At 37.3% G+C, this 23,348-nt stretch overlaps 1 protein-coding gene across 2 annotated transcripts; it reads left to right on the forward strand.

The window, feature by feature from the left end:
* The first annotated feature begins 951 nt into the window (after positions 1–951).
* Positions 952–22,285, forward strand: LOC5577665 (transmembrane protease serine 9). 2 transcript variants are annotated; one of them, XM_021838128.1, is made up of 7 exons: positions 952–1,141; positions 1,656–2,859; positions 20,617–20,744; positions 20,810–20,925; positions 20,984–21,272; positions 21,354–21,848; positions 21,912–22,285. In XM_021838128.1, the coding sequence occupies exons 1-7, from the start codon at positions 979–981 to the stop codon at positions 22,214–22,216; spliced, it is 2,700 nt and encodes an 899-aa protein (XP_021693820.1). In that variant the 5' UTR covers positions 952–978; the 3' UTR covers positions 22,217–22,285. The 2 variants fall into 2 exon arrangements, with proteins under 2 accessions (XP_021693820.1, XP_021693818.1); XM_021838126.1 differs by having other exon boundaries at positions 20,984–21,848.
* The last annotated feature ends 1,063 nt before the right edge of the window (positions 22,286–23,348 follow it).

The following is a 23,348-nucleotide window of genomic DNA, read 5'->3' on the forward strand; positions in this document are numbered from 1 at the left end:
TTGCAAGAAGAGCTGTACTTACACAGGGAACCAACCGATTCTACTCAAAATCAGTAGCATCTTCAATGTGTAAGTACTGGTGCTCTTATTATTATAACAAACAATACCGGCGCCGGCTGAGTCCGAATGCAGGTCAATTTAGGGATTGGAGGCAAATGTTGACGTGTTACTTGTTTTAAGGAAGCCGAGGAGTCCTCTGCACTTTCTCTGCAATACGTGGATATATACACGGATGATCGATACCGATAGTGTGGTTACTATGCGAACTGGACACACTCCGAATTCCGTCTCTCGCCGTTACTCTCAAAAGATGCAAGAAAAATGAATTCATTAAACAGTGAACTATTTTACGTTGTTCATCTTAAAAGTAAAATTCAACTCAAATGCCCATATCAATATTCAAGATGGAAATTTGAAACTAGTCACTTCTGCTGAAGGATAAACATTCAATAAGGCACAAATTTATTGATTTTGAGATACTTGGAGACAGTGTCCGGTATTGGAGGTCATCTTCCAGTCATCAGTTTGGTACCAAAAATCAACGAAATCAAATTTTACATGAAACAAAAATGATCATATTTAGAAGAAATGAGCAACAAGACTGTATAAAAACAAAATTTTTAAGTTTATAAATTGAAAGCTTAGGTGCCCTATAGTGGGTGATCTCCCATTATTTAGTTAGCTCTTAATTCAACAAAAAAAAAAATATTTTATGTAAATTAGATTTTTTCCATTTAATTTTATTTATCATGGAATATTTCTAGGAGGGGCCTACCAAACTATGGAGAGAAGGGAGCCTGACCCCTGCCCTCACCTGTTCCTACGCCATTGGCGATTGGTAGAAGATGAGTCAGATTCCCGCTAAACTGGTTCTCTCCTGTGAGTTCTGTCGCTCTCCTCATAAGTGTACGACTTAGTTAGGTAGAATTGGTAGAAATTTGTTTGTGGGAACACAAACGACAAGCAGTGTTACTTACGATGCGCTCGAATAAAGTGCACATCTGTGGAAGCTCCATTATCGCGTTGATCATTGGTGGCCTGGCGATCGATCCCGCGCTCTGCCGATTGCAGCCGGCTGAGAATGTGTTTCCCACTGACGTGAACAAGGCGTTGCTGCCCAACGTGCGCCAAGGATTGAATGGTACGCAATATTGTTAGATCGGCGTGTTTTTTTAATTACACCTATGCTGCCCATAACTGCATATTTGTAACATTCGACAAAAGTAGGCATTGAGTAAATGGGATACCAAGTTTGCATTTTATTGCAGTATGGGAGGAAACTGATATTTCAAAATATCACTCGAAATTCAAAAGTGCTTATTTGAGGCTGAAATTTTGTACAACTCATATCACTTATTGGGTGAATAGTCAGAAAAAAATTCTGATAGAAATTTCGTTGCCACTGCATTATGAGGCTCAAGTATAATCTCAATGTGACTGTTATGCGGTTACAATTGCCAATGTGACAAAACAACTTGGTATTTTTTTCGAATTTTCTAGAATAATCTCGCAGATTTTAGTAAGTGGATCGAAATTATTTGTCATTTGATGACTCTCCCCGGTATTAACTCGAAATTGTCAAAAATGTCGAATGTGACTGTTATGCAGTTATGGGCAGTATGGCACTTATGTAAGATGAGCTATTTCATTCTTAGATTGTCATCTCCGGTACCACAAATATGGTGACTACAACTTAATCTATCCGATCTTTGGAGTTCCCGTGCGGTTGGGTGAGTTTGCTCACATGGCAGCGATCGGTTGGACGGGACCGAATGGCGCCATCGATTTCAGCTGTGGGGGATCGTTGATAACAGCACGTCACGTTATGACCGGTGCTCACTGTGCCAGCCGGGATGGCGTTCCTCCGGACGTAGTTCGGTTAGGTGTCATTCACATCAACACCACTCTCGATGACCCCAAAAACGAATTCGCACAACAGTACAAAATCGAAAGATTTCAGCGCCATCCGGAGCACAAGTTCTCCTCGTTCTACTTTGACATTGCCATCATCACGTTGGAACGAACGGTCACAATCAACGATGTGGTGACTCCTGCTTGTCTCTGGAACCAACCTGAAGTGGATTTTCCGCGCCTTGAAGCGGTCGGATTCGGCCAAACTTCCTACGCTGGCGATAAAACGCCAATTTTACTAAAAGTGCAACTATCACCCATATCGAACGATGAGTGCGCAAAGTTTCACAACTCAGACATCCGTAAGCTCCGGTCCGGAATAGTGGATACGCAAGTGTGTGCTCGCGACAGCAAAATGGACACTTGCCTGGGTGACTCCGGAGGTCCACTACAGATCAAATTGATGTCCAACCATCGATCGACGCCGTACGTAGTGGGAATCACCTCCTTTGGAGTGTTCTGCGGCACGGCTGCACCCTCAGTCTACACTAGAGTTTCGTCGTACATCTCGTGGCTCGAAACGGAAACCGGGGAATCCTTCGCGCCGGAAACCTGCGCTGCAAGATACATTCAAATGCGAGAGGCGGACGAGTCCATGGTGACTAATAGGGTGGGTGATCACGTGTTTATCGAACCGGAGAAGAGCTACATGGACATTGAAATAATGGCCAAGCATCGTGTCTATTTGGGCTACACGCGCGGAAATCGAATCCAGTGGAACTGTGGTGGAGTGTTGATAAATGAGGATTACGTGCTGACGGTGGCGCATTGCGACAAGTTTGTGTTCAACTTATCGCCAAGCCATGTCAAGGTTGGGGATTTGGACATTCACAAGGATCAACCGGAGGCGCAAATCGTACGGATAGCGCAGTTCATAAAACATCCCAAGTACCGCGAAGGAAACCTGGAGAACGATATCGCACTGGTCAAACTGGCTACTGATGTGAGGTGAGTAGGTAAATCAGTGTGTATCTATGTGTGTACTGCAGATAGACGATCGATCTGCTTTTAATTGTTCGGGGGTTTCACTTGCGATTGAGTTTGAGATTGTTACTCACGTAAAGTAAAATTGAAATTATTAGGGGATTTAGGGGAAAAGTTGTATGTTTCATGTGTTATTAATTGCTTGGGGAAACGGTTTAATTTTACTAAACGGCGCCACTGGTTTGATCTCATTTACAGTATTAAGGTGAAGCGGCGTGTAAGTCAAAGAATCATTAGAATCATCATTGATGTAATAGTAGTAGTGTCGCCTTTCCATGTATATTTTCAAAACAAACAAACACAAAATATAACATTTGTGTTAAGCATATTTTTATGTAAACACATGGGAAATTTAGTAGATTGACGAGTATTGGAAATCAAAATCAACTCTTCAATCGTACATATCAAAAGAAAACATTACAATTTAATGAAGGGCAACGAAATTTCTCAGTTTTTAATTGGATTTATCTCATATTTTTGTTATGCATCGGTACGGTTTATGTTTGCAAGGGATGACGGTGTTGCCAGGTGATTGGTGACAGATTTTTCTAGCAATTTTTATATGCTTGTTTTCGGAACATTTGCTGCATATCATAAAAACTTATCATTTTGCAAATAGTTTTCCATCACAAGATCACTGATTTAATAAAATTTTAGTGATTTTTGTGATCAATTCACATTAAATGCTATGATTTTACAGATAGCAACTCTGACATCACTGCGCTCAACGATCGCGATGATTGTGCACACACGATAGACGCGTTCCGACGCATCCCGACGCATCGCACTGTGGAGCTTTTCAATTATTTTGGGTGGTCCAAATTGATAAACTATTGGTATGATTTTATGCTTCGTAGAGATGGTTTTTGTAATTTGAGAGAATCGAAAAACAAACAACGTATGAATTTCAAGTTTCTATGCTTTGCCCAACCTATCCGCACTGAAAATTAATACAACAGAAAAAAAGTTGGATATTTTAGACTATAAACACAGGCATGTCTCAGTGTGCGGTGGCGGCGTCGATTCGCAGCAAGTGAAAACCACCGCCATAATAGTTTTGAATGTTGCGGTTGATAAAACTTTATAAATATTCGATTCCCGTTTGAAATGTGTTCCTTTAAGGGAAGTAAATGAAAGATTTGTTTAGTGGAAGTGTAGTGAACGCAATATGAAATCCAAAACACAAATGTTTGCTGCAGAATTACAATGGAAAAGGTAAGCACCTTCTATTTACAAGTGTAGTTGTGTGAGGCAATGAAATGCGGCATAAAATCGGAGATTTTTTTTGAGAATATAAATCTCATGTATATTGTCGCTAAATTGATAATGCTGTACCTGAAAGTGTTGATTAAATATTGAAATACCACCTGAAGCATTTTTCTTCGCATAAATTATCCATTAAATCAGGTGATAAGCAGTTATATTTCATCGATGTTGCAAATACCAATACTACCATAACAATATGATAACGATTTTTGAAGAAGCCATTTTGTGATGACGCACCAAAAGGCCTTAAACAAATTTTGTTGTTGGTTGGGAATCATTAGTACTGTATACAGGGGTCTATTTTGTAAATCGAGCAGGTTCATGTTAAAGAAACTATAAGCAAAGAAGCGAAATGTTCCAATTGGAATTCCAAGTTTACTGTCAATGTCATTCCAATCGAGCAGGAGACTTGTCAAACACTTTTTCACACAAGCTGAAAACGGCTCACACAAAAATGTTACCGCCCACGAAAATTTTGCTTCTTCTGAAGTAGCATATTTTCTAAATACTTGAGTGTCGGTTGCAATTTTCATGCTTTGCATGAAGAATGCTCTACTCATTACATTGGTTTTCCACACATTTAGTCAATTTTTCATTCGTTACCCAAACCTGTGAAAACTCAACACATAAAACCTGTGACACACTTTTAGCGTGGGATTCAACATTGGCAGTGCTGCGTAATAGATTTGGCATAGTTGCTAGCTGATTTATTTTGAATATGATCAGATTTCGTCTCTTTATAATTTAGACTCTTTAGTTCATGTGACTCGTCTGTAATCATTGTCGATCAAAGTCAACCCCCCCGCGAAGTGACAGATAACGCAATTTTCACGTACCTACTTGCAGCGTAAACAATGGGACCATCCACCGCTGCCGGCACGATTTTCCACTATGGGAGATCGGAAATTTGTTTCGTTGTTGACGGGTGCCAAACAACGAATGGAATGAAATGAAATAAGGGCGAATAAAATCAAATTCATGCAGTGAGAATAAACTTAATGAAAGCACCAAGTTTTGACACCAAATGAATTAAACGCGCATCAATTCGTTCGGTGAAAAGATTGAATGAATTGTTAGTGCTTAGTACATTTTCAACAGATTTTTTCAGCAAAAAATATTTGCTTACCTTAAATTGACGAGTTTTTCAGTTTCTAAAGCCCAGCCTTTCCGGGAGCTCCTTTACCTTATCTCTGAATGTTTTTTTTTTTTATTCATGCATGGTCAATCATTAAGAACAAATTACCCTAACATCCGGAACCTTTCCACGGATAAACGAAAGATTAATCACTTCAAAGTGCGGATCATTGCTTTACCTAATAAAAAAATCAGGTGGAAAAATGTAATGCCAAGGAATACTAAACAGGCTGCAAATTTCTATGGAGATAACAGCCCTAACCTCAACATGTTTTCTCTGAGGGTTGTGTGCCCTAATCAGAGTAGTTTTAGAACAATCGCAGGAATCCGTTTCTAAAAAGCAATGTTCTTTTTCGGAAGAAGTTATCAACATCGCAGATCACTGCGGCTGGGTTGTTTTTATTTCCATTTCTATCATTTTATTTTACCGATAAAAAAAACTCAGTAAAAAATATGAGCACCGGGATTCAGTAATTTAATTTTACTGACTTTTGAATCTTACTGAGTCGTTCCGGTAAAATTTCAATATAGCTGGATGATCAGTAGTAATAGCTACCGAACTCAGTAAAATAAAAAAAAAATATTGCTGTACATCGGTGATCTAACAGCGAAGAGCAGAAAACTCAGTATTTTTTAAGATTTACAGATGTACATCTATAAAAAAAAACCGAACAGAATAACTGAAAATAAGTGTGTATGAATGGGTTTCAATGGGATCAAATTAAATCCAAAAGCGAAAATGCGCGATTTTTACACTTTTTTCTCATACTCATTACCACAGGTCTACGTTTCAATAAAATAGGCCTACACACTTAAATTATTTCACCGACCTCAGTAAAATGTTTTGCCGAGAACCTAACAGCTGAGAATTCGGTAATTTTTAATGCCGAATCTCGGTACTTATTTTACAGAGACTTTGGCAATCCAAATTTTTTGTCGAGATCTCGGTGAACGTTACCGAGATTCGGCAAACGTTTACCGAGATCTCGGTAAAGATTTTACCGAAAATTGTCAAATTATAATCGAAAAATCAGCTGTTGGATTCTCGGCGATTCCGTTTAATTAAGTATGAACTAATTTACGATGATGTCACACTGAAACTTCCAGCTAGAAGAAAACCTTAACAGCGGCCGATGTTTACAAAAAAATAACGATTTCGTTGCATATTCATCCGGTGAACATGGTGCGGAAGTAATTTTATGTAAACACACACGGGCAGAGCGGAAAAGAAAAAAAAATCGACAAGAAAAGTAGACCGTGAATAAATCCATTGCATGAACTATCCAACTTTTCAAGAGCGGTAATGGCCGTCAAAAGTTAGTTACTTTCTGGTAGGGATCCATCAGTTTGACGTTTGACTTGAGTCCGTTCAATCGACGTTGTACTTAATTCACTCGGTCCAAAAATTTTGACACTTCAACAGCAGCTTACAAAAGAGTGAGCAAATTATTGGTGATATATTAGCGCTCGTTAAAAGCTTGATAGTTCATCCAATAAGCTTATCTGATTGAAGCTTAGATATTTGTTGTTGAGTATGAGAAAAAATGTGTTGAAATCCACAAAGAAAAATGTGCTGCGAGTAAAAGGCTGAATATGAACTACATAAAATTGATTTTCAAGCTGATAAATTACTAAGAAAAAAATACTACTAATTGAACTTTAACACTTCACTACACTTTTGCAAAAGAAAATCCCTTCCATAAAAAAATGTGACATAAATCATCATATATGTCTAAGGAATTATTCAAATATAACATGACCAATTTTAAGCCCCCCCCCTTCGCCAAGTAACAGATTATCTATGGATTTTTTTTTGTATGGACCGTAACACTACGAAAGACCCCATTCCTGTCCCTATTGCGTTACGTAATATTTTACAATTCCCAACATGGAGAAACGCAGACAAATTTGACATCTTTTGAATTACCAAGCGGTCAAAACATAATTTTGAAAGCAAAGGATCGGTTACTATAAGCAACTTTCAGCATGTCTTTGAGCGAACCACATCACACCACTATTGAAAACCCACTCGTGGGTCGTACAAAATCTTCTCGAGGACCACACGAAACCTTTTCAGTTTGGTGATCACTGATGTATAATGATATTACAAATGCCAAACAAAAATAAAAATTTAAATATGTCCATTAAGGGGCCTATTTTGTAAGTCGAGCAGATTCATGTGACTCGTCTATATTCATTGTCGATCAAAGCAAGCATGCATATTTCAGATGTCACCCGTCGACTCTCATAGTAATCCAGTCACATAGAGTGATAACTGTCGAAAAACTCGAGTGACAGAGCTGAGTCGAGCGTATTTTTCGGTCGACAATGACTCCAGTCGAATCATTTTGTTCGTCTCGACTTATAAAATAGACCCCTAAGCATCATTTTAATTTGCGCCCTATTTCGAGCACACTCTATGATTTCATTGAGTTTGACAGTACCACGGACCAAAATGTTTCGGTACACTGACATTGTATGGCAGCTGTCATGATGCTCCCGGGTTGATCAAAGTAAGCAGGCATATTTCAGATGTCACCCGTCGACTGCCATAGTAACCCAGTCACATAGAGTGACAACTGTAAAAAAATTCGAGAGACAGAGCCGTGTCGAGCGAAATTTTTGGTCGACAGTGACTTCAGTCGATTCGTTTTGATCGACTCGACTTATAAAATAGACCCCTGAAGGGACCATCGAGTTAGGGAGGTATCGAGTTACAGAACACAAAAGCAGTGCAAGTGCGTTCCTAAGGACCATCGAGTTAGCCATGAAAACCAACTTTTACTATGGTTCTCTAACTCGATATCGAGATACGGAATATCGAGTAAGGGAGAGTTAACTGTATTAACATCTTTATTTTAAGCCCTTACCACAAGTGACCATTCCCCGAAGTTCTGGTGTTCTCATCGGCAAACTCAAAAAAACCAGATGTTAACTTGCGATCCTAGGAATCTCCTGCCCAATCAGCATCAATAAATACTAGTTGTGATAAATCGATGCCCAATACTAGCCTATGATCGATGGTTCCTTTGAGATATCGAAGTACCATCAATGTACCAGTATCCGCTCATGCCCCTATTTCCGCTCACTAGTGTAAAAATTGATTTTTCGCGTCAAAATCCAGAATATTTTGCACGGATATATTCTAGCAATACTAATAACTTTCAAATGAAATCGTCTGACATTATATTCATTTGATAAAATAATTCTTTATATTGAAAACACAAGACCTCGTGATCGGTTTTTGGATAACTAGGTATTTTTGTGTGTTCCAATAACCGCTCACGCAAAAAATTAAACAAAATTTGTAAGAAATATCGATTTTAGTATACAGCCTTCTTTATTGCAGTAGTATGGTTTGACTATAAAAAATATCAGGTTAAATAACAAAATTCGAAATAATGCATCTTTTAGTTAGTTCGTCACGAAATCTGTTTACCGTGAGCGGAAATAGGAACACTTAGTTGCAGTAACAAATGCAATAAAATAATTTTTGATGAAAGTTTTTCAATTTTTTTTATTTTGCCGCTGATTACCTATACTTGGAGTAACATGTTGATATAAAAATAATATTGATCGACACAAGAGTTATTTTATAATAAACATTTGAACACATAACTTTCCTTAAATGAGCGGAATCTGGTGCACTGATGGTACTCGTTTTGCTTCATTCCAGTCGTCTTGACTTGGGTTACTATTTTGTCGTCCAAGGATAGACACTGCCACAACTATATCTGGTCTGGTATTCACGGCTATGTACAGCAATCCTGATCCTGATCAGACTGACGAACTGATGATTGTTTGGTAATCTATCTGTTTCCTCCTCCTTCGGCTGTATAGCCGGGATCAAGTGGAATTTTCGAAGATTTTGCATCTTGTAGTCCAAATCTTGTCAAAAGTTTTTGGATGTACACCTTCTGATTCAAATACACGCCATCTTGCGTGTTACATGGATGCCAAGAAAATGTGTTATAACTCCTAATGCTGATACTTTGAAGTGACTTTTCAAATTCTTGAAAATGGTCTCATGTTCCTTCTCGGACTTGCAAACAATGATTAGCTGGTCCACATCGATGAAAGTTGTCTTACTGTGTCGTAGACATCGTACCATCATCGTTTTGCTTCGAATACAAACACAGATCGCTTTCAGAGGACTTGAATCCAAGTTTTCGTAAAACTGAATCGAGCTTCTTGTTCCAAATATTTGCAGCTTGCTTCAATTTATATAGTCCTTTCTGAAAATGACACATCATACTTGGATCTTCATAATCGCAACCAGGACTCTCCACGTCTTGATATCCCTCCCTATGTCGATGATTGCTTCGGTCCCTTCATTATGCATACGATTTCGCTCTCCATATCTCGATATCCTCCTTATCTCGATATCTCCAAATCTCGATGTATTCTTGTTGATTTTTTGTTCCCAATTTTCTCTTCATAGGTTAGGTGTACCAGTTATGGACACAGTGGTTCTCTATTTCGCCATAAAGGATTACTTGAATGTTTTCACAGTTTGAAAGATTTTGTGTGTTGTAGTTGAAAGCTTTAAGATATATATTTATGTTTAAACATTCAAAAAGATTTAAAATGTGACAAATGATGTCACGCTTAAAGGGGGGAGGGGGTCAAGCCAAGCGTGACAACCCTTACAAAATTTTCGGAGGACTCATACAAAAAGCGTGACAAAGGGGGGAGGGGGTCGAAAAAGTTGAAATTTAGCGTGACATAATTTGTGTACCATCCCTATGGCCAAATAGGGAACCACTATGGCCATAACTGGTACACTTTCCCTATGTCGATATGAACATTATCAAAGGTTACTAGACCAGATTTCAATGATTCAGAACAATTTAGAAACTCGAAATGAAGTTTGTTTGTTTATTATTCTCCTAGTAACGGAGTGATTTTCAATCTAGTGTTCATTGAATCAATGTTCTTTGTCTCGATCTCTTCCTATCTCGATGGTCCCTTCGATATCGAGATGTGGAGAGGCGACTGTAGTTTCATACAGACAGTTTCCTGGACTTCTCCGTTTAGGTAAGCCGTCTTCACATCCACGTGTTTGATTAGCATATTCCTTTGGTGAGCTACAGACAGCAATGTTCTAAACGTAGTTTGCTTCACCTCGGGGGCAAAAACTTCATCGTAATCTGTTCCAAATGTTTGCGTGAGGCCTTGTGCCACCAATCTTGCTTTATAACGTACAACTTTTCCAGTTTCGTCAATCTTTCTTTTAAAAATCCATTTACAGCCGATTGATTTACGTCCATGTGGCAGGGAAACAATATTCTAAATGCACTTTTCTTTGTGCGACTGCAACTCCTCCTCAACCGTAGCTCTCCAAAGTTCGCTTTCCGAACTTGCTAGCACTTCTTTTATTGTGCGTGGTTCAGGGATATTCTTCTTTATCATATCAGCAACTTCACAATAACGCTTGCAATAACGTGTGGGTGGTATTCCCTTCGTGATTCTCTCCGAACGTCTTATATTCTCATTTGGTGTTGGCTGGATTACTGATTCATCTTCCGTGTCGATTCTTTCATTACAGTCCAGAAAAGATTCATCTGACCTTGATTGATTATCTTCCGTTTCGAATTCTTGATTACCTTCATCAATACTCAGATCGTTTGAAATACTATTCAGATTCAGATTGTCAATGGTCAATATCGACACAGATTCGGAAACAAGAAGAGTTTTTTGATGACTTGTAAAAATATGTGCAACAATGTCAAGGAATAAAAAGGGTATCGCCATTTGAATTTGTTTTTATTCATTGCGGTATACAGTTAAACCACCATGAGTCGATGTTCCATTACTCGATATCGACTCATGGAACCATACTAAAAATCAAATATCATGGTTACTATGATGGTCCCCTCAAACAGCTTTCCATAGCATTGCTGTTCCATGACTCGATATTTCCATGAGTCAATGATCCCTTCAATATCGACTCACGGAGGGTTGACTGTAGAATGAAGCTGCTAGTAGAGGAGTTAATAACCAGCGCGATTGTGATGATACCGTTGCAATTGACCCAGAAGTGCGCAAAGTCGCCCATCTCCGATAGTGACTCGACATAACCGGTCTTATCGTTCCAGATAAGGTTGTAAAACTCCGGATCGTTTATATTGAACATCCTGTTTGATTTCCTCCGCGTCGAATGTCCTCCACACGGTGTGCTGGAACACACATATTATCGAACTTGCATGAACCTCCGATCTTTTTTCACTAAAAGTTAGCCTTTATAGTCAAGAAAAGCTTGCGGAATATTAAAAAATCTTTCATCGGCAAAAAATTGAAAAAAGTCGATTTTTGTATTTTTACCCTTCTCCCATATATGAGTTCATAGGAGAATATTAGAGTTACACTAATTTTGATGCATTGCAATAGCTCAAAGACTTATTTGATATACCTTGATCACGAATCGATTACAAGACGTTTCAAATTTAGCATAATTTCTACCTACATTCACACAAGGTGACCAGCCCATGGTGGTATGCTGTTTATTAACGACATCGCATTTTTACATAAATTTATTAAGGTAAACATACTACAACTTTTCAAGTTTCAATCAATGTTTCCTATTCTACAGAATAATTGAAATCATTAGAGTTCGTTATTGAATATGAAGCTTTTTTAAAATAACAGACAATTGTATAATTACATGCAACCATTAAAATAAACCGCCATACAATTATAAAGGGCAATGTACTGTTTAAATTTTGTATGGTGTGTTCACATCTAGCTGGTCTTGTTATTCACATTTGTTTTGATTGAAAAATGGAGGAAGATTCTACGTAAACCTGTATACGGTATGTCTACATCCAAAACAAGAACGCATACAAATATTGTAAAATATCGTTACATATACAGAGTTTATACAGAAAATGTAAGATGTGAAAATAAAAAAAAACTATGACAGTCTTATATTTCTTGTATGAGTAACAATATTATATAATACTTGTAAAGTTGTCATGCAGATTTAAATGGAAATCTTGCAGCCGCTGGGTTGAGTGCGTTTGTTAAAATCTCACATCATTAACGTATCCCTAGTTACATTAATATACTTAAAACTAAATACATACCATCAAACGGGGTAACTTTGATAGTTTTTTTTAGAGAAAATTTAAATATTTTAAACAAGCACTGGTTTGTTAGTTATCCATTGCACATGAAAGATTGCATAACGGTTCGATCTTAATGATTCTATAGTTTTTCATATAATCGAAAGTCAGTTTTTGGTAATGAGGTAACATTGATAATGAGTAGATAAGCACATGAAAATCCAAAACAAACTATTGTTTGACATCATCACAGTTTGAATTGGATTGGAGAATGTTAACCTTCCAGTCGTCGCGCGGTTTGCCACCGTCAGAACCACCACGCTGCTGTTGGGAACGAAGAGCGAGATTTTTCCACCAGTGTTGTACAGAATACAACAGCGCTACGACTGAAGTGTTAAAAGAGAAACTGGATTAGATTTTATCAATTAAAGCACAGAATTTATTGAACAAGAAATATCTTTAAAACGGTTTTCAGTCAAAACAAACATGATAAACACCATCATAAATTGATAATAATGGGTATAAAAGTATATCTCTGAATAGATATCTATCGATAATCATGTTTCGACATTGAATTCACCATAAATCAATCGTTTTTGGAACATGAATGAGTATAAATCGAATGAATCCCGTAAAGTACATGAGGCGTTGCATACCTCTAGGCTTTTAATGTTATATATATAGCTTTTTATGTTATATCTACTATAGCTAGGCCATCAAGCATACGTACCGAACTAATTATAGTTTCATGAAATAGTGATAGTAAAACAGATTGTTTGTGAGCGTTTTGAAAGTACCAAAATCTCATCATTTTTAAATATTCGAATATAAAGCCTCATATACTCTCGATTGGCACGAAAACAGCTCAGAGGTGAAGTGTCACACTGATACCCCTTAGTTTCGAATTCGTTTTGCTTAACTGAATAACATAATTTTTGTTATTTTGTTTAGTACGTTGCGTATCCCGCACTATCAAAGTTAGCCGCATTTTCAAAGATACCTCGTTTTACGATACTAAAATGTATGTGTCCATGTTTTATATTGAAATTGTTGTGTCTATTTCGCAAAATTTGCCCCCTCCATAAGTGCGAAGTCTTGAATAAAAGTGCTGAACTACGTTGGATCGATTTGTCATCGTCGCCACATTTATTATTCATCCTATGACAAATAATTGGAGTGATGACATAATGTCGATCCGAAGTAATCCAGCCCTTTTACTCAAAATCAGGCACTTCAAACCCCAAATATAATGTGCGCATTGCATTTGAGTAGATTAGTGACAGCACAAAACTTGTATCACGATGAGCTTGAGACCACATTAAGGCTATATAAGCCGTTTACTGTTAATCATGTTATAGTGAACCCTCTCTCAAGACTTTTGCGCGTATAAGCACATGAATACAGCCTTTACTGCCATGTGTATCCATTTCTGGGAATTCCTATTCTGATTAGAAAACTTTACCGTATACGTAAAATATTACTTATTTGATTCAGAAAGAAGAATACAAAGCGTTCGTATGAGCTTTTCTGAAGTGGAAAGTGAAATTTCCATTATATAAAATACGGCATACCACCATGGGCTGGTCATATTGTGTGAGTGTATGTAGGAAATGATGCTTAATTTAAAACATCTAAGAATTCATTCATGTTGAAGATATGTCAAATTGATCATTAAGCCGTTAAAAGTCATCATATTAGTGTATCTCTAATATTCTCCTATGAACTCATATATGGGAGAAGGGTAAAAATACAAAAATCGTCTTTTTCCAATTTTTCGCCGATGAAAGATTTTTTAATATTCTGCAAGCTTCTTTTGACTATCAAGGCTAACTTTCAGTGAAAAAAGATCGGAGGTTCATGCAAGTTCGATAATATGTGTGTTCCAGCACACCGTGCTCCATAACGGCACAATAATTTTACAATTACACTTGAAATATTAGTTAACATTACCGATTGTACCATTTAGCACGAGCTTATAAAGACTGACCGTTACTGTTCTTTTATGCTGTAAATGGATGTGACCATTGCAGGCAAAATAAAGCTTTTTGGAATTTAAGCACGAAAAAGAACAAACAAAAAACAGCGAAACAACCAGATCGGTATCTAATGAAAGACGCAAAAGGCCAAAAAGCACAGAATACTTAAGGCGAAACCATATTGAAATGTATTGCGTTTCGGATATCAAATATAGAACACCGTTGTTTGTAGCTTAAGGCTCGAGTCAAAAACTAAACTCATTTATTCCTGTATACTATTCGATAGCCCAAAAGGCACTCACAATGAAATGAATACTCAGAACACAGGAATCGGCGTTTAGGTCGAATTCACAGATATAACACACATAAGTGATAACCCACCAAACATTTTTGCTTAAAAAGAGTTGATCAAATCACTCTCAAGCATACTTCTGCTGAAAAAAAAACCGTTATTCAACTACTAATGTTACTTGGGAATTACAATCAAATAACATATCCAAATTTCACCCCTCAGGTTTAAGAATGCCGATTATCTCGGAGGAAAACAAGATCACATGCGCCGTTGTTCTGGGTAGTGCAGGAATTTACATATTACAAGTGTAATAAAAGGTTGACGCATTTGTGATTAATGTAAAGGGCGATAATTGATGATGATGATGATTATTTAGCCACCATCAGCGCAAGGATTACCTATGGCTGCAGAATCATACCGGAATGGTATGATCTACCTGATTGTTTGTTGTAGCAGGGCTAGTTAATATCTTTGAAGACCTTTGAAAGACAACACTAAGGCTGTTTTCTCATGACAAAAGGCTCGCGACCCCACACACTTTCATCCAGTCAACATTTCAATTAACTCCCTTAGGCTACCCCTCCCCAATACCCAATATATAGTAATATATGGGGATTGTTTTTTATTACCGTACGGGTTTGGGCCGAAGGGTCTCAGATTTTCATGAAACTTTTTCCACAGGCAGGGCTCATGGATATATGAATAAAAAAAAATTGAGAAAAATTCAGGGTCGCCTATTTTTCCGGAAAACTCAGGTGGAAATTTTTTGTTTTCCCTTGACACTACTTACTTTGAAAAATCATAACTCAAGAACGAAGCATCGTAGAAACAAAGTTTTTATACAAAAATTTAAGCAAATTTTCTCAAAAATCAAAAAAAAATATGAACTGGAAAAAGTTTTCCACAAAATTTTCCACCGTTGGGAAAATTCGTAAAGAAAAGCCGGAAAAACTATGCCCGAACTCGTTGAAAATTTTCAAAAAATTATTTTCGAGAAGGTAATTTTATAAGCTTTAATCACTGAAATTTTTGGAATGCACTTTTTTTTTGTTTTGGAGTTATGGCCAATTTTGTGAAAAATGTCCAGATGTGCCATATAAGACTTTTCTTTGAAAAATCATAACTCAAGAACGAAACATTGTAGAAACAAAGTTTTTATATGAAAATTCAAGCAAATTTTCTCAGAAATCCAAAAAAAATGAACTGGAAAAAGTTTTCCACAAAATTTTCCACCGTTGGGGAAATTCATAAAAAAAAGCTGTAAAATCTATGCCCGAACTCGCGGAAATTTTCCAATAAAATATTTTTAAGAAAGAAACTTTATAAACTTCAATTCTGGTAACTTTTAGGATGTACTTTTCTTTAGTTCCTGATCTATGGTCAATTTTGTAAAAAATGCAAAGATTTGCCATACATGCCTTTTCGTTTAAAAATCATGACTCAAGACTCATCATGACTTGTCGAACCGGATTCAAATTATCTCAAAAATATGAAATTTTTGAAATGGAATCAGTTTCCCAGGACATTTTTCACTGTTTATGAAAACAAATAATGAAAACCCGATTAGCTATTCCAGCTTTCAAACAAAGTATATTTGAAAAGAGCGATCAATAAGATCCAATCCTACAATATTTTTCAATACGCTCATTTTTCGTTCCTAAGACATGATCAAATATTGCTAGGATGAGCTGTTTGAACCATATATTTACAAATTTATAAGTTCATAAACAAAATTTCTTAAGAACGAAACTACATAGAAACAAAGTTTTCTTCAATCAGAATGTAGGCATTTTTTTCCTGTTAGGTAACTACAAAATTGACAGTTAAATAAATGGGTAGACAATATGACAAATAGGTATTTACCAATACAAGTTTAAAGCGTTGAAATGGCTTGAGAATCATAAGTTTACCAAAAACTAACAAAGAGCAGTGAGAAAGTGCAAGTGTTGTCTATCAGCTATATGTTCCTCGTTATTATTTTTTGTAAAGTGAAAAAAGTTTTCCCGAAGCTGTTGAAATGGACAAAGTTCAATATTACGAATACAATTCTTTATGCTGTAACCCCTTCGGACTGGACGGCCACAAATCAGTAAGGACAAATCTACGATCGATCAGCCAAGGCCTCATCAGTAAGCTTCATTCGAATGGAGTTCGGTGGATTACGGAAAAGATGAAAATTTGCGTGAAGTGCTCCATTACCGGTGACCAGAAGGCTCTCGTAACAGATCTTCCAGAAGCAATGGCGTTTGAGGAACAAGTTTCACCACTATCTTCGTTGGCGTCGCCAAAGGAAACTCCTTCCTCGGGTGAGTCAGTTGGTTTTATAAATAATGTACAAAAAATACAAGAGCTTGCTAAATTCTTGGAAATTTCTTTTCAAGTAAAATCTTCACGTTTGGATGCTTCTAGTAGTAACTATCGCAATGCTTCTATGGACGAAATGTTCAATCAAATTTTAAGGAAAATAAATACAGTCGAATTTCGTTCGTTGCACTACGTTTAATTGCACTTCGTTTTAATTGGGCTATAGCCCACCTAAAACGAAGGCAAGCGTCACTTTCTGACATAAACCGCAATTTGTTAATGTTGGTAGCCCTGAATTTCTATTGTAATCGGTGTTTTGACAGCTCAAATCTTAGCCCGATTAGTGAAAGTCTTTCACTAATCGGGCCACGGGTTTAGTGCAACGAACGAAAGTTGACTGTACTTGGTTTCCGCCTAATATTGTCGATGTTACAGAGGATTTTAATTCCGTTTTATTAAATTTGAACTCAGCTGTTACAAGCCGAACCTGACAAGCAAATTGAACTTCTAAAATTATTTCCTAGGAATTGGTCATATGCCAAAGTTAAAGCTCATTTTGACGTGTCTCAACACGTTATAACTGAATCAAAAAAATACAATTTAGGGATTCAACCACTTTCAAAAGTAGGACGACCCTCGCATGGATCAGATGTCCAAGACATAGTTTAAAATTTTTACCTAAGGGATGATATCAGTCGGCCATTTCCTGGCTTGAAAGATACCATATCTATTAAGTTACCCAATGGAGTGCGCCAAAATGTTCAAAAACGCCTTTTGCTTGACCCTTTGGATACTTTATATAAACAATATTTGGAAACCTGTAAGAGTGAACAGGAATCTGTCTCATTCACATCGTTCTGGAAACTTAAACCAAAACAATGTGTTTATACAAAGGATTCATCGGCCATGAATGTTTGTGTTTGCATGATACATGAGAATATTAAATTCATGATTGATGCATTGAAAAAAACTAATTGCTTTGAAGTTCATAATACAGAAAAAAAAACTTAACACCTTTTTGACTAGTCAAATGATATGTCCAGATAGTACAGATGATTGTTACTTGAGGTCCTGTGAGGATTGTAAATTAAAGAAATTAGATTTTGTTGCCAATCGCTTAGATGAAAACAACGTTGAAGAAGTTAAGTATTGTTTTTGGATTATTACTCCTCGTTGTGAAATTATCAACAAAGAGGAAAATGTAAATGATTTTATAGAAAACTTGAAAAATCTCACAGAGAAGTTTCTAGTGCATCAATACAAAGTAGATAAACAAAATAAATTTATAAGAGCTAAAAAGGAATCACTAATTGAAAACAAAGAAATAATGTGCCAGATGGATTTCGCGGAAAATTATTCGTGCGTGATACAAGATTCCATTCAAAGCCATTACTTTGTACGACTTCAAGTAACAATACATCCATTTGTAATTTATTACAAAGACAAATCTTCGATCAAAGTCATAAATTTGGTTGTAATTGCTGACATAAAAAAGCATAACACGACATCAGTTTATGCTTTTCAAACAAAACTAATTTCAAGATTGAAAAATAAATTTCCTGAGCTTGAAAAAATCATTTATCTTTCTGATGGTTGCGGAGAGCAGTACAAAAATAAATCAAATTTAAAAAATGTATGCAACCATGAAAATGATTTTAAAATTAGAGCAGAATGGCACTTTTTCCCAACCTCACATGGAAAAGGTCCATTTGATGGTATCGGTGGCAATATGAAGCGAATGGCTAGAGATGCTAGTACTAGAAAGTCAGCGGAAATTAATAACGCCAAACAATTTTTTGACTGGGCTGTGTTGCAAAAGGTGAAAGACCAATTTAAAAAAGATTGGGAATTCATCTATGCAACTGAAAATAACTATTCAGAGACTGAAAAATTACTTCAGGAGAGATTTTCTAACCTTGTTCCAATTCCTGGAACAAAAAAATATCATTCATTTATTTCAAAAGACGAACGAAGCATTTTTGCGAGTGAATTCTCAGATGCACATGAAAACCAAGAAAATACAGCATGCTTTGTTCTTAATACTACAAAGAAACGAAAATCTTCTGGTGGTAGCAACCAAAGGCAATCTTCCCGGTTGAAAAAATAGATAGTTTTAAGATAAAATGTAAGTTATGTACTGAATAATTGAATAAATAAAATTAAAGAAAAATATAGAAAGAATCTTATTTGTTCCATAGAAAAGAAAGAATCCATTGGAATGGAAAAGAAACAGTTTTTTCAGCTTTGCTTAACGGTGTAATGTTTCATGAAAAATATAATCCAATCCGACTTATACTTCATTAAAACCAATCCCATATCGTTTCTTTCAGCTCTTTTAGAAAATTTGCAATTGCTTTGATAAAAAAAACCTTGCTTTTCTGATGCTTCGATTGAAATATGGGTTTTCAAAGAAAAGGCTAATATGGTCATTTTTCACAAAATTGACCATAACTCAGGAACAAAAAAAAAGTACATCCTAAAAGTTACTAGAATTGAAGTTTATAAAGCTTCCTTCTCAAAAATATTTTAATAAAAATTTTCCGCGAGTTCGGGGCATAGATTTTCCAGCTTTTCTTTATGAATTTTCTCAACGGTGGAAAATTTTGTGGAAAACTTTTTCCAGTTCATATTTTTTTTTGATTTCTGAGAAAATTTGCTTAAATTTTCATATAAAAACTTTGTTTCTACAATGTTTCGTTCTTGAGTTATGATTTTTCAAAGAAAAGTCTTAGGCGGCATCCATAAATTACGTAACGCTCTAGGGGGAGGGGGGGGTAGGCTCAAGCGTTACGACTCACACAAAAAAATAAAAATTTTCATACAAAAAGCGTTACGGAGGGGGGGGAGGGGGTCGAAAATTTCCAATTTTAGCGTTACATAATTAATGGACGCTGCCTTATATGGCACATCTGGACATTTTTCACAAAATTGGCCATAACTCAAAAACGAAAAAAAAGTGCATTCCAAAAATTTCAGTGATTAAAGCTTATAAAATTACCTTCTCGAAAATATTTTTTTGAAAATTTTCCACGAGTTCGGGCATAGTTTTTCCGGCTTTTCTTTACGAATTTTCCCAACGGTGGAAAATTTTGTGGAAAACTTTTTCCAGTTCATATTTTTTTTTTAGATTTTTGAGAAAATTTGCTTAAATTTTCATATAAAAACTTTGTTTCTACGATGCTTCGTTCTTGAGTTATGATTTTTCAAAGTAAGTAGTGTCAAGGGAAAACAAAAAAATTCCACCTGAGTTTTCCGGAAAAATAGGCGACCCTGAATTTTTCTCAATTTTTTTTTATTCATATATCCATGAGCCCTGCCTGTGGAAAAAGTTTCATGAAAATCTGAAACCCTTCGGCCCAATTTGTACGATAAAAAAATCCCCATATCATACATAGTGTTATTAAAGTATCTTACCGTAAAATTATAGAAATTAAAAATTATACTCAGCGTAATCCAAATAAACTCAAAAACAACGTCCGGGAAAGTATTTCAAGCTTGAAAGTCAACCAGTTTGAAACCTGAAATGAACATAAAAAAGGGCGATAATTGAGTACAAACACGGAATTGATCAATTGGTCGCTCCATTGGCAAAATACTATTCACTAGGATGATAGATCCATGTTTCAGATCGAGCAATAATTAATAAAGTAGTATTCGACACTGTTGATTGCTCTTCATTTTCTAGATTCGGCCCAGATGTGGTTCCCGCTTGCCTAGTCGATAACGACCTCACCATGCCAATGTACGAAATGGCCGGCCTGGGACCATACAATCTGAACAATTTCCTGCGAGACAACGAACCTATCTCCAACAGTAAGTTCTATGTCGGAAAATACTTCAAACAGTTCATCCTAATCATAAACGGGACTCTTTCACAGACAACACCCTGGTGCTGACCCGAATGCGAGTGGACCCGACGGCGTGCAAGCATATCAACAGCCCCAATGTAATGTGCGCCCAAAACAGCAAATACCTCGTTCCTCAAACGTGTCGGGTAAGATTGGTCCCTCAACAATTGACATGCGTAGAATTAATGTTAACTTTCCGAGTAGGTCGAACATGGCGGTCCGTTGGAGCGTGAAACGTGGCACTACGACCGCTACTACACGTACGTGTTCGGACTGACGGCGGCCGGCCAAGATTGTGGCTTCGGCAAAGAGGCACACTTCGTGCGGACCTCGGCCCACATCCAGTGGATCGAATCGATCGTTTTGGGGAAGCGACCGCAGGCGCCAGCCCGTCGTTTCCAGCGTCAGATTGTTTTCCCGGATGATGACGACTATTCCTCGACGTCCTACAGTGTGCTGGGGATGCCCTGTACGACGGCTCAGAACGCAGCAGGTATTTGTCAGTACTACAGAAGCTGTCCCAATGTTAACATGTGTGCGCTTTCTCTGGTGAAATTTTGCCGCCACGGGACAGATCCGATCGTTTGTTGCGGCAGGTCAGCCAACGAGGAGAAGTACAGCATGAAAAAGTGCGTAAGTTATTGGAAGCAGTACAAGCGAACGGAGGAAGAAGAGTACGAGAGTATCCCTTCGGAGGGACGGCCGGCGCAGGAGAAAGAATATCCACATGTGGCGCTGATTGGGACCCAGCAGTATGGGAGGAATTCCTGGAGCTGTACTGGAGCTTTGATCAGCGATAGGTACGTCCTTACCAGTGCCGATTGCGTTAAATCAGGCGCGCACAATATTGTCCGACTGGGAGCGATCTATCAGGAGAAGGGAACTCAGGATATAGGGATCGAGCGAATTGTGGCTTATCCAAGTTACAACGTGGGGTTGTCGACTGGCAATTTGGCGCTGGTTAGATTGGCGTCCAAGGTTGTCTTCAGTGATCGTGTGCTGCCGGCTTGTGTGTGGCCAAATCACTCCACGGTACCTTTGAAGCTGTATACTCTGGGAGTTGACGATGGTATTTTACGGCTCTTTTTAGATCAAATATTCAATTATTCAAGGTTAATTGTTATTTTTGCAGGTCAAGTTATAGTTCGTCCGCGTGTGGCCCGTTACAATCAGGACTGTCGAAAGTTCTACAAGCTGAACAATCTCGTCGACGAAGAGCAGTTCTGTGCGGAGAATTATTATTTCACAAACAACTCGTGTCAGGACCGAAGCGGTGATCCCCTGGAGGGTAGCATTTCCACCGGGTCCATCAAAATCTCCATCGTCGTGGGGATTTCCTCGTACAATGTGGGCTGCCCAGGGCATTCCGACTCAATCACAGTCTATGCAAGGCTTTCGGCGTACAACAATTGGATATTTTCCATCGTGGAAGCTTAGCTTAGGGTTTCACTCATCTCCTCTACTGTTAAGAAATGCATACTCTTACGAATAATAGGACTAGTCGTTCGAAAGCTGAAATTCATTCAATATCACGTCATTCATTTATTTAGTTCCCTGGGCTTGGGATTATATTTTCCAGGCAGTGATGAATTTTGATAATTGATCGCTGTTGTTAGTAGTTTTGATTAGATGTTGGGTGAATTTCAAAGCAATGGCAACCTTTTTATTACAAAATTTAGATTTTATCTTCTGACCTTAAGATTCTGGTTAAACTACTGTACTATGCAGTTGAGCTGCACTAGGCTATCACTCATCAAAATTACTTTCACTTCGGGAAAATATAATTTCAAGATGGCGAGAAGATTACGAACTGAGGGTGGGTTAGGAGCACAATCAGACCCTTGAATGTGCAATGTGGGGTAGTAATTGGGAATGCCATTGACGGTTTGTAATCTTCTACGAGGTTTTCGAAAACCAACAGGGCGCGTGCACCGGGTTGCGGATAGGAGCAAAGGAAGATCACTAGCATCTACCTAAAATAATAGAGCAAAAAGCCGTTCCATGATTAGGTAATGTTCAGCGATCTTCTATGGTTTTCTAGTACTGTAAAATTCTTCAATCACTGGAAATTCTGGCCTTGATATCAATAGTGATAAAAACATAGAATAATACCTAATACTTAATAAGTACAATGTAGCTTCAATGTAGTAATAAATGAAATAAAATCAATATTCTATACTTGACAAGGTTTTGAAGACAATCAATGAGTGAAAGAACTACCTATTAGAAAAGCCACATCAGCTAAGTCTATACATATACAAATGTTGGTCATAGGGTCTTGGCGAGCATTCGGTATGTATGTCTATGACTGATTCTTATCTAATAGGGGCACTAGAAGACCACGCGGACAATTTCGAAACAAATTATTTTTATACATCGGTCTTACGATCCGAAAGGCTCAGCTGTGCTGCAAAGTCATTTTGTAAGCTATTCATTACTATTGTTTAAAATTCTAACAAAACTACATAATTAACTCATTGGTAATTACTGTTCCTATATTCTCTTTTTCTCTCCTTCTTATCTGTTGCATGATTATGAGCATCACTAATATAGTTCATGAGCATGCACA

This window comes from Aedes aegypti, chromosome 1, assembly GCF_002204515.2.
Source record: "Aedes aegypti strain LVP_AGWG chromosome 1, AaegL5.0 Primary Assembly, whole genome shotgun sequence".
NCBI lineage: Eukaryota > Metazoa > Arthropoda > Insecta > Diptera > Culicidae > Aedes > Aedes aegypti.

Excerpts from the sequence above, each read along its gene's own strand:
- LOC5577665 (XM_021838126.1), top strand. The coding sequence starts at position 979 with ATGCGCTCGAATAAAGTGCACATCTGTGGAAGCTCCATTATCGCGTTG. Across the intron at positions 1,142-1,655 it reads CGTGCGCCAAGGATTGAATG|ATTGTCATCTCCGGTACCAC; the intron begins GTACGCAATATT and ends TTTCATTCTTAG. Across the intron at positions 20,745-20,809 it reads CAACGAACCTATCTCCAACA|ACAACACCCTGGTGCTGACC; the intron begins GTAAGTTCTATG and ends ACTCTTTCACAG.